Raw genomic sequence first — 12,365 nt, forward strand, 5'->3', positions numbered from 1 at the left:
GAGAAACCCCAAATATTAATTTCTCTTCTTGAAACCATATTTGTGACCCATCAGCCAACCTGGGATGACTGCCAGCAGCTCTTTTGCAGGTTCTCTTCACCACTGAGGAGCGAGATGAGATCCGTCGTGAGGCCCCAAAATTAGTGATGGGGCCAAACGGGCAACCCACCGAGGATCCTGCTGTGCTGGAGGAAGTTTTTCCTTCCTCGCATCCTGAGAATTGGGACCCAAACACTCCTCACGGTAGGCGATCATTAACCCTATTTCACCAGACTCTACTGGGAGGTCTCTGAGCGGCCTCCCGCCGGCCCACAAACATGTCTAAGGTAACAGAAGTAATTCAGGGAGCTGAGGAAAGCCCCTCAGCCTTCTTAGAAAGGCTCATGGAGGCATACTGCACCTTTACCCCTATTGACCCTGAGGCACCTGAAAATAGAAGGGCATTAAATCTGGCTTTTGTCTCACAGGCAGCCCCAGACATTCGGAAAAAGTTACAAAAATTAGATGGGTTTGAAGGAAAAAAATTAATCTGAGTTAGTTGAAATAGCCCAAAAAGTTTTCAACAATAGGGATTCTCAAGAAAAAAAGGCAGACAAAAAAAATTAAGCAGGGTGGTGGCAGCCGTCCTGGATGCCCGTGAGGGAAGAGGACCCAGAACGCCCAAAGAATTCTGGTCTGGACAAAAGAAAAAAGATAAACAAAGGGTTAAAGTGTCACTAGGAAAAAAAATCAGTGTGCATATTGCAAACAAGAGGGACACTGGAAAAAGGATTGCCCCAACTTAGCCCAACGCAAAACTCGGCCACCCCAGGTGTCTGTGATGGGAGTCGATTTCAACTGACGGGGCCGCGGCTCGGTGGCCCCTTCTGAGCCGTTGGTTACTGTTAATATAGGGAGCCAACCTAAGACCTTCTTGGTGGACACTGGGGCAACATTTTCAGTTCTAAAACAAGATCCTGGCCCCACCAGGCAAGGGGCAACCCTGGTGCAAGGAGGAACCGGGTCCCAGACTTGTAAATGGACCACTGAACAAGTAGATTTAGGCCGTAAAACTGTTACACATTCTTTCCTAATCATGCCTGAATGCCCCTCCCGTGGATTACTAGAGACCTACTGCATAAACTAACAGCTTCTTTGAAATTCACTGAAGGGGGTATGCATATTAAAGTCGGCCAGGATGGCCCAACAGTAATGGTGACTGTGCCACTTGGGGAAGAGGGCCTGCTCACTCCAGTGCCTAATGAAAATGTCCATGCAGTCAATCCCCTCCTTAAAAGCCTCCAGGCGGATTTCCCCCATGCGTGGGCTGAAACCAATCCACCTGGGCTGGCAATTTATCAAGCTCCCATAATAGTGGAACTTAAGGCATCCGTGCTTCTGGTAAGAGTAAAACAATATCCCATGTCCCGGGAGGCTAGGCGGGGAATCGCTATTCACATCAAACGTTTGCGCGACTCTGGCATTTTGATCCCATGCAAGTCGCCATGGAATACTCCACTTCTTCCTGTCTGGAAGCCTAACTCATCTGATTTCTGGCCAGTTCAAGACCTAAGAGCAGTAAATGCCAGGGTAATGGACATTCATCCCACTGTACCCAACCCTTATACTCTCCTTAGTTTGCTTCCCCCTTCTCAGGTGTATTATACAGTTCTGGACTTAAAAGATGCCTTCTTTGCCATCCTGCTGGCCCCACAAAGCCAGCCACTATTTGCATTTGAATGGACTGATCCTGAAGAGGGAAAAGCCGGACAGCTCACCTGGACACGACTCCCCCAAGGATTTAAAAATTCTCGTACTCTTTTTTTTTTTTTTTTTAATTTTTTTTTTCAACGTTTTATTTATTTTGGGGACAGAGAGAGACACAGCATGAACGGGGGAGGGGCAGAGAGAGAGGGAGACACAGAATCGGAAACAGGCTCCAGGCTCTGAGCCATCAGCCCAGAGCCCGACGCGGGGCTCGAACTCACGGACCGCGAGATCGTGACCTGGCTGAAGTCGGACGCTTAACCGACTGCGCCACCCAGGCGCCCCAACTCGTACTCTTTTTAATGAAGCCCTGCACCAAGATTTAGAGCCATTTTGGATCTCCAACCCACAGGTAACTCTACTGCAATATGTTGATGATATCTTGTTGGCAGCCCCTTCTCATCTGAAATGCCTGAGTGCCACCAAAGAACTCTTGAGTCTTCTACAAAAACTGGGGTACTGAGTGTCAGCCAGAAAAGCACAGATCTGTCGTACTGCAGTGACCTATTTAGGTTACAACCTTAAAAAAGGTAAGCACTACCTTGGTGAACAAAGAATTCGGGCTATACGCGATATTCCTCAGCCTAGAACTCACAAACAAGTCCGCAAGTTCCTTGGGGCAACAAGCTACTGCAGACTGTAGATACCTGGTTTTGCTGAACTGGAGGCCCCTTTATATGCCACTCTCAAAGGATCTCCAGAGTCCTTCACGTGGGGGGAGACTCAAACTAAAGCCTTACGAGATGCTCTCATAACCCCACCAACCTTGGCTTTACCAGATCCCACCAAGCCATTCCATTTGTAGCCGAAAAAGGGGGGGTAACCAAGGGAGTTCTGACTCAGCGCCTAAGACCTTGGCACTGACCGGTGGCTTATTTATCCAAACGGCTGGGTCCAGTTGCTTCCGGATGGCCCCCATGCATTTGACAAATTGCCGCCACCGCGCTTCTAAAGATGCAGACAAACTAACCTTGGGGCAAGCATTGTCTATCACGGGGCCCCATGAAGTAGAAACCTTACTGCGAGCTCCCCCAGAGCGATGGCTGTCAAATGCTTAGATTACCCAATATCAAGCATTGCTACTCGACCAGCCCCGAATACGTTTTTGTGCTCCAACCTTAAACCCAGCCACTTTGCTGCCCGAAGGACAGAATCCCCCCGTACACCCTTGCCCAGAAACCTTGGCAACGATCTCGTCCCTTCGCTCTGATCTTACGGACATTCCTTTACATGACCCTGATATCAGCATGTTTTCAGACAGCAGTAGTTTTGTGGTTCAAGGGCAAAGGTATGCCGGTGCTGCGGTGACAACAGACTGTGAAGTTTTATGGCAACAGACCCTTCCCCCAGGAACTTCAGCCCAATGCGCAGAGCTCATCGCACTAACAAAAGCCCTAAAACTCAGAAGAAACAAGTCAGTTAACATTTATACGGACAGCCGCTATGCTTTTGCAACCGCGCATGTACACGGATCCATTTATCAAGAGCGCCGTCTCCTCACAGCAGAAGGCAAGGCCATCAAAAAAAAGCTGAAATTTTAGATCTTCTAGCAACCATCTGGGAACCTGCAAGGCTGGCAATCATTCACTGCCCGGGACATCAAAAAGGCAACTCCCTACAGGCAATCGAAAACCGCCTGGCTGATGCAGCAGCCCGAGAAGCTGCCCCAACTAAAAGTGAAAGTGCCTTGGAGCTACCAATCTTGACAGAGCCCTTGCTTCCACCGGAGCCCAGTTACAGTCCTAAAGATTTGGAGTGGATTTCCAGAAAAGGGGGAAGATGCCGGGACAAAAGTGGTTTCAAGATCCTGAAGACCTCCACCTATCCTGCCGAGGCTAGGAGACAACGTAATGGAACAGTTGGAACGGGACCATTTGCTGGCTTCGCTCATGGCCCTGCAACATGTACAGAAGGAAATAACCAGGGCCTTGAGAGAAGCCTTCGCTCATCCTCCTGTTCTTCCCCACCCCTTTCAACCAGAAGACTTAGTCTGGGTCAAAAGGCATGAGCCTAAAACCCTGGAGCCACGCTGGAAAGGACCACACACCGTGATTCTGACTATGCACACGGCCGTCAAGGTAGATGGTGTCCGAACCTGGATTCATCACTCTCAGGTTAAGAAAAACTGCGTGAAGGCGGGAACCCAGACTGATACAGAACCAGATAACAAACAGCAACGGAAGTTTCAAAGGCACCCAGAAGATCCTTTAAAGCTAAGACTGATGCGGGCATAATTTTTTGGGTTTGTATGGTGTTAAGTGTGGGGGACTGTATGAAATTGCATCCCCTATCTTGTTGGCCATACCAATGGGAACTCAGGGACACTGTCATGGGGAAGGTGATAGTATCTAATACCTCTTCCACTGTGCCTTGTTTTGTTTTGTTTTGATTTATGCGACTTGGTGGGGGACTCATGGGGGACTTTAGTTACTAATTATAAACAGCCAACGGGCTTTGCTCCTCCAGTCCCCGAAAACCCCTATATGGTTACCTATGGATGTGGACACAGGGATCAAGAACAAAAGTTGGCTAACATACCAGGGTAAAAAGGGCAGCACCAGTCCTCATTCCACTCCTAGTAGGACTGGGAATTGCGGGATCCACAGCTATTGGAACTGCTGGACTCATTGTGGGGGACCAAAATTTCAAAACTGTAAGCAAGTAGACCGAGACCTAGGCTACTTGGAAACTTCAATTTCTTGGCTAGAACACCAAGTAGACTCTTTAGCCGAGGTTGTATTACAAAACAGAAGAGGGCTTAATTTACTCTTTATGAAGGAAGAGGGCCTCTGCGTGGCCCTCAGAGAAACGTGCTGTTTTTATGCGAACAATTCTGGAGTAATCCGAGACACTCTCAGTTTGGTCAGGGATAATCTTAGGACCAGGGAACATGCCAGGGAGGCCAGCAATAATTGGTATCAGAGTTTATTCTCTTGGTCCCCCTGGCTCACATCACTGCTTACAGCCGTGGCTGGGCCACTGCTATTGTTACTTCTTGGGTTAACTATTGGCCCGTGCCTTATCAATTGGTTAATACAATATGTCAAGAAGTGAGTTAGTGAAATAAAAATTATGATGATCAGGTCCAATTATACCCCCTTAGTTCCTAATGATGAATCAAGGGATTGATTCACTGACAAGAAAAGGGGGAAATGTAAGGGTTAAATTGTAGTGTAGGGCTAATGCTTAGCTTGAAAAATAACAGCTTTGTGTTGACACTGAAGGTTAAGAGATAACAGCCTTGCTTTGCTCTGGTAAACTATGACTCATACTCTTGTAAATTAGGCTTCACCAATTAAGGAAACAAAAGTTCAAAGAAAAGAGCATCAGAGGCAGGGTCAAGGAGATCCACTGGTTGCAACTTAGAAGCAGAAAGTCTAAAGTAAACACCTCATTAGGCAACTGTTTCTAACTCATCTGGAAACTGTTTCCTTGTTCTGTTCCCAGGTGATGATAAAACGATGTGATCGGTTATAAAAACTCTGTACCCCGGCTGTTCGAGGCCGCACTCTTATCAAGAGTGTTGGTCCCGATCGGTCGGCCTTGCCTCTCATTGTAATAAACTTTGTTGTGACTGTCACTGGTGCCCATAGCATTCTGCTTCAGGAGTCATGTGGATGCAACAGTAGTACTCCTCTCTTGCTGTTTATCTCAAAAGCCTTGACAACATTCTGATATCTTGGAGTAGATTTGATCCTTTTGATTATTCCTGATCCTTTTGATTATTAGCTCTCTTAAATCCTGCATCCTAACCCTGTCCCCAGGATCAATGTCCCAATCAACCCTGTCCCATTGTCTACGTTGGGAAACTTTTGTTCAGCTGGCTGAACACTCTGGCTGAGAAAACAAGCTTCATATTTAATGCTGGTAACTCAACATATGAGTTATGTTCCACCTGTGTCCACTTAAAAGTCAGTCAATTGTCAGCTTTTACCGGTGGGGGAATCTGAAGTGGGAGGTCCAAGTGAGTGCTCTTCACTCCTTGACATCAAGGGTGGGAGGAGGAGCCAATGGTGCCAGAGACAGGAGGGTATAGAATCAGTTATGCAGGCAGCACCATAGGTGTGCAGAAACAGGAGGAGGAGGAGGGGAAGGCAGAAGAGATGAGGTGCTAGCAGAAGGCAGAGAAAGAAGATTCCTGGTTCTAAACCTCGTCAGCTCAAACAGAGGAGCATGTGCCAATGTTTTTTTTCCACCTAAGTGGAAATATGGAGTTTGTATCAGGCTGGAGAAGATAGGGAATTTCCCTGAAACAAAAGGAAGGAGTTTCAGCAGCTGCTTGGGAATATTCCTTAAAGTCTCTCCCCTGAGGTAGACTAACCAATTAGCTCTAATTATCATAGTCATTAACCCAGGAAATGAATGAGGAAGAAACCCCTACATACAGCTAGAGTCTATTAGGAAGGAGGAACAGTGAGAGTGTCAGAGTCCCCTTCATTAGGGATGGCCTGTTTCCTCTGGCAACCTGGGTTTATTTGGAGGAGGCCTATTTAGACAATCATCCAATATATCAGGAGGGAGTTTACTAGCCAAACACATTTGGGTAAACACATTCTGCAAGAGGCCCTCAATTCTGGATCCTTATTTAGGGTCATGAAAGCCTGGACACAGGGTACCTCCATTTGTCCTGTTTGTCCATTTGTCCTATTTCTTGCAGAGGAGATCTGATGGATTGTATGAAAATTTAATGTCCCATTAATGGGCCATTTTTCCTCATCTCCTAATGAGTATCGAGGCCAGGCAGTAATATAAAAGATCCTTTTTTTTTTCCTTAGATCTTGCAATCTGAATTGATTCCAGGGGGATAAAAGGCATCCCAAGGGAGAGTCCTTGGGGACTGAAGAAGAAGATCCCATGTTTCCTCAGTCTCAGTCCTTACAGTCATGGTTTTGAAACAGAAACCTGAGATCTCTCTCATTTTATCTTGAAAACATAGGGAGAGCTCTTGATAACCAGCAGAGAGCATAGTTAGTCCCTTTCCTCCCTTGTACTGGAACTTTTGTCATTCACATGAAGTACCACAGCCATAGACCCAGTCTTCCGCTGAACCAAATGGGCCAAAAAACAGATAGTCATTGAATTGGGTCTTTAGTCCAAGCAATGCAGTAGAGTTTGATTATTTTAGGTTTGTCCTTGTTCCTTGTACAAGGAGCATCCTCCCAGTACTCTGGGGACTATGTGGAGGAATCTGACGAGACCCCACCTCTTTCTGGGTGTCTCTTCCCTTATCCCTAGGCCTAGAATTTTTGTTCCCCATCCTCAACCAGGTTAGTTCTTGCTTCTGAGTTTCCCTGGGGTGCTCAACCACTCTCAACGGAGGTTTCTTGCACTCTCCAGGACTCGCTTTGTCTGTCTCCAGCCGTTTCCCTCCATTCCCCTCTTGGGAGAACAAAACTGCAGATGGAGACTCTACATTCACTTCGTATGTAGGATAGATCTCAGTCACAAATAGCCTCCAAAGATTTCCTGACCCTCAAGCAGTACTTAGTCTAATTTTCCTATCTTGGACCATGCACGGAATTACCAGGTCGCTGTGGTACCTGTCTTTTACCCTTCCCCCAGCATCACTTCTTCTGTCTCCAAAGGTAAAAAGTCTCAAGCTCCATGGATCCTGCAGAGGCCAGGGGTCCTCCCATGGAAAGGCCACCCAAACCAGGGTGGGACATGTCTCCCCTTTCTCAGAACTTGGACCCCGCAGGTTGAGGTGATTACTGGACAAGCCCCCAAATTGTGAGAAATAGGCCCACCAACCCAGTTAAAGGAGGGATGCGGAGACTTGGAGCACAGTGAAGTGAGGCTTTAATCAACATTCTTGAGAAAGTTAGTGTCTGACCGGAAGGCACACTCAGGGCAGTTATAGCAATTTATCTCCTAACATGCAAGTCCCTTCTCTGGCTCCTCATTGGCTGAGTACTACAGAGGTTATAGCCTTACCTAGACATCCCCTACACCCTTAAGGCAAGTAGTAGTCTGATTGGAACAAATGTACATTCCCTGAAGTGTCACAGAGACTTTTAGTCTCTCTTCCCTTTGTTCTTTGGCACATGCAATCTGTGAAAATAAGCTCACAAAATGGAAAGGGGGAAAAAAAACAGGAAGTGAAGTGTCTAAAGGTTTGGGACTCCATTGTGGTGGTGGTGGGGAGGTATTCATACATTTTTCCAATAAGTTGTAAACCTAACAAGACAGCACAGCTTTTATTTGGTATTTCTGAAAATGAATCATTTCCCTTACTTCTCACATATTCTATATGTTTATGTACTGTGTATCTGTACTTTGTACATAATAGAGTAAGAATCAATTTTCACTTCCGTTGGGTGTGATACTGCATTCACTGAAAATGCATAGTTTAATGAATTCTTATTTCAACATCTTATAACACTTAAAATTGTCTTGTACATAAATGTTTACTACATATGATTTAGTTTATAATAGAATCTTACAGAACTTATTAAATGAATTACTTAAATTTAGCCATTAATCTTAATTCCTCAACATATTGTATACTTTCAGTATAGAGTGAGCACAGATACTACCTCAATCTGCCATTAGTTCACATTATCAAAAGCAACATTTTTAGGCAACTTTTTGTAAAGAATAGTTTCATTTCATAATAAGTCAAGGTTAAAGAGTAGAATGGAATAGTTCACAGACTTTATTTTTAGTAGCATGTATGATGCTGCTGGATTTGGTTTTAGTGGTGTGTTTCCAAAGCCATACGGCAGTTACTCCCTATCATGGTCTTGTCCCTTCCTGCAAGGTTGCAGGTGACCTAGACTCAGACCTACTGAGCCAGGTGTGTGCACTGGGATAAGTAAAGTACCTTGCCCAAACAAGGGCATAGGGTCACAAAATGAGAGAGCATAAGGTAAGCTGACACCCCACAAACACCCCCCTCCCCACCATATGTGTGATATTTCTCAGGCACTCCTGGCTGCCCAAGATCAAAGGAAAGTAAAGAAAACAAATGGTTAACTGATAGAGATCACAGTCATACAGGACATGAGTCTCCATCAGTTTACAAATATCTTAGTAAATTATAAGAAAAAGGCAATCTTATCAATAGCCTTATCTCCAGAAACCTGTAGACTCAAGTTACCTGGAGTCCCAACATCACCCTCTTCTCCATAGTGATATGGGGAACAAAGGCAGGAAGGAAATGGCAGGTAAAATTAAATTTCCTTAGAACCTGCAGCCCATTGACAAATACTTGAGGTAAATACAGAGTACAACATTTCTCTAGGAACCCCCTACTGTCTTAGTGTTAACGCTTTGCTAGAGGGAAAAATATCCTTAGCCTGACAATAGCTAGGCCTCCAGTATCCTGTGATTCTTTTTTAGCATATGAAAATCTCTTTGGAAACTTCCCCTTGCCTTTACCTCCCCCAACTCCCAGGTATATAATCAGTCTCTCCTCACTGTCCCGGGGCAGCTCTTTCTGCCCATGGGTCCTGTCCTCATGCTTTAATAAAACCATGTTTAAAAAAAAATATTTTTTAAGTTTATTTATTTTGAGAGAGACAGAGACAAGGTGAGTAGGGGAGGGGCAGAGAGAAAAAGGAGAGAGAGAATCTCACGCAGGTTCTGGGCTGCTAGCGTGGAGCCTGATGAAACCAGCAAGATCATAACTCATGAAACTCATGAAACTCATCATAACTCATGAAACCAGCAAGATCATAACCTGACCCCAAACCAAGAGTTGGACGCTTAACCAATGGACCCACCAGGCACCCCAACAGAATCACTTTTTTGCACCAAAGATGTCTCAAGAATTCTTTCTTGGCCATTGGCTCCAGACCCCCATCACTCCAAAACCTTATCAACAACACTAAATGAATGAACACAATTAAGTTTTATTAGTTTGATTTCTGTAACCTTTAAATCATACCTTACAAATTAGACTGTCACAACTGGATTTAGTAGAAGCAGAGGAATCAAGTTCACTATTTTCTGAAACACTGACACAAAAAAAGGAACAATGACTTAGAAAAGGTTATTCATAAAAGACCATCAGAAAAATCCCTAAACAAAAGCTAAATAAGCATTAAGTTTAATTCTAATTGGTAATGGATTTTATTACAATGAGCTGGTATTAAGTTTCTTAAGTCCATAAATCTTTCCCCAAACATTACTGATCCTTTGCTAAGGAATATATGGATGAACTCAGCAGCATTTTGACATAGCTAGTTGTTGGAACATTCCATAGAAAAATGCAAAATAATTCTGTAAGAACATGATGGCAACAATTAGCAGCTAATATTCTCAGACTTTCTAATTACCAAAGGCATATACAATTTTAGTCTAGAAAAATAATTTTATAAAATTAAGCTTTTAAATTGAAAAGTACCCCCTTTAACAGGCACAGAGATACTGAAAAATAGTCACTAAAAATCTTACTAAATAGTTTATGGAAAGAAAAACATGCCCTTATAGTTATTAAATGCAGTCAGTACTGGGACTCTTCAAAAACATGATGTACATGTCCTCAGCTGCTGGCCAGGGACTGGTGGATAGGTGGCTGAAAACAGCGAACATGCTCCACAGGTGTGCTTTCTCCATCACCAGACTTCAAGTACTTGTCCAAGATAGTAATTATCTCATCATTTAGGATCTGGAATTTGCGAATTCTCTCCACCATTTTCTTCAATGGCTGCAACAGTTAAAATTAGGATGTTTTATTATTAAAACATGTACATTTATTCTTCATGTTTCAAAATGTCAGAATTTTCACATTTTCTCAAAAGTTATAGCAAACTACTAGCACACGTCTCTGTAATGTACCTATTGGACAATGAATGTATTTTGCATTTAAATACATTTCTCTATTGGTTTCATACTACTGATGGTAGATTTACTTTTACAACTTAGACCTATTCATTCAACACACAGGTATTAAGAACCTGCTGTGTGCTAAAAATTGGTGATGTAAAGATGAAGATAATATGGTCACTGGGGAAAGACCAGTAATCTAATACAAGTTTTAGATTTCCAGTTATTATAGACAGGATACTTTGATAGATCCTCCTGGTTTAATAATAAAAGACACACACACACACACACACACACACACACACACACACACAGAGACACACAGACAGACAGACACACACATGCACACACACACACACACACACACACACACACAGGAAGAAACTTTAAAAAGCACTGCAGGTTTTGTCTATGCAGGAAGTAAAGCAGAAGCCAGGACCTCCTCAGGGACAGATGCCACCAGCAGCAGTGAGATGAGGAGATGGCCTGGGCTGTAAGCAAGCTGGGCTACACCTGAAGACTCCCCATGAAGCCAGGACCCTCTAATTAGGCTAATGTGGCCCCAAGTTGGTAACAGCCTGTGGAGATGAGAAGCAAATAAATATCCTGGGAGAAAAGCAATCCAAATTAAGTTCAATTGGACAAGAGCTGGCAAATAAAAAACCTAACACACAAAACATTTCAGAATTTGAGATAACCTTTGAGGCCTCACATACTAGAATTAAAAAATATAATACATCAAATGTGTAAAAAAAAATGGGAAAAATTCAGTGAAGAAGATAAAATGATCAATTACCACCAAGATTTGAACTAAATCAAACTTGTAAGTATGTATGTATGTATGTATGTATGTGTGTATATATGTAGGCATCACACATGTATGTGTGTATATATGTACGTACATAGGATTCACACTCAGTGTGGAGCCCAATGCTGCGCTTGAACTCATGACCCTGAGATCAAGTCAGGTGCTTAACCGATTGAACCACCCAGGCATCCTCTGAATCAAAAATTTAAAAATAAACTACTATTTCTCAAAACTAAAAACAGCAGATTAGACACAGCTGAATGAATTAGATAACTGAATAAAGTACTCTGGGAACAGCCCAGAGAGACAAGAAAATGGGAGATACGGAAGGTAGAGTAGCCCCTCAAAGACGTCCATGCCTGAATTCCCAGAACCTATGAAAATGTTACCTTTCATGGCAAAAGAGACTGTAAATGTAGTTAAGATTAGACTTTAAAATGGGGAAACTACCCTGGATTTTCTAGGTGAATCCAACCTAATCATATGAGCAGAGAACTTCCTTCAGGTAGAGGCAGGAGATATAGCAGAAAGGAAAGTTGATAGATTGGAAGCATGGGAGGGACTTGACCCGCCTTGGCTGGAGGGGTTCATGTGGAAAGTAGAAGGATGTAGGCCAATGGGCAGTATAGAAATGGGGACCTTGGTCCTCTAACTGCAAGGGACTGCAACCAGCCAACCACCTGAATGAGCCTGGAAGCAGATTCATCCCCAGAGGCTCCAGAAAGGAACACAGTGCTACAGACACACTAATTTTGGCCTTGAGATGATAAATAAAGTCAGTTGAGTCATTCTGTACCCAGACTTCTGACCTACAGAACTGTGAGAGAATGGGTGTTGTTTTAAACCACTAAGCCTGTGGAAATCTGTTGTGGATTTGGAACCTAATTAGAAAACTAACAGGATAAGGGATATGGAAACCAGAAGAATATCTAACAAGTAAGTAACTGCAGTCCTAAAAGAAAATAGAATGGAAGAAAACTAAAATATTTGAAAAGATAATGGCTGAGTATTTTCTAGAATTACAAAGAATCCATAAAATGAC

The 12,365-nt window shown here is 43.7% G+C and overlaps 1 protein-coding gene across 6 annotated transcripts in view; it reads right to left on the bottom strand.

Moving 5' to 3' along the window:
* Positions 1-9,579: 9,579 nt before the first annotated feature.
* Positions 9,580-12,365, bottom strand: part of CYFIP1 (cytoplasmic FMR1 interacting protein 1) — a 132,703-nt gene continuing 129,917 nt past the window's right edge. For 3 of the 6 annotated variants that reach the window (XM_045448949.1, XM_045448950.1, XM_045448951.1), the window contains exon 31: positions 9,580-10,396. In XM_045448949.1, the coding sequence (XP_045304905.1) occupies positions 10,232-10,396 (165 nt within the window). In that variant the 3' untranslated portion in view covers positions 9,580-10,231. Of the gene's footprint in view, positions 10,397-10,954; positions 11,094-12,365 lie in introns of all 6 variants that reach the window. The other 3 variants (XR_006704499.1, XR_006704498.1, XM_045448952.1) reach the window with 2 other exon arrangements.

Source organism: Leopardus geoffroyi, chromosome B3 (genome assembly GCF_018350155.1).
Source record: "Leopardus geoffroyi isolate Oge1 chromosome B3, O.geoffroyi_Oge1_pat1.0, whole genome shotgun sequence".
NCBI lineage: Eukaryota > Metazoa > Chordata > Mammalia > Carnivora > Felidae > Leopardus > Leopardus geoffroyi.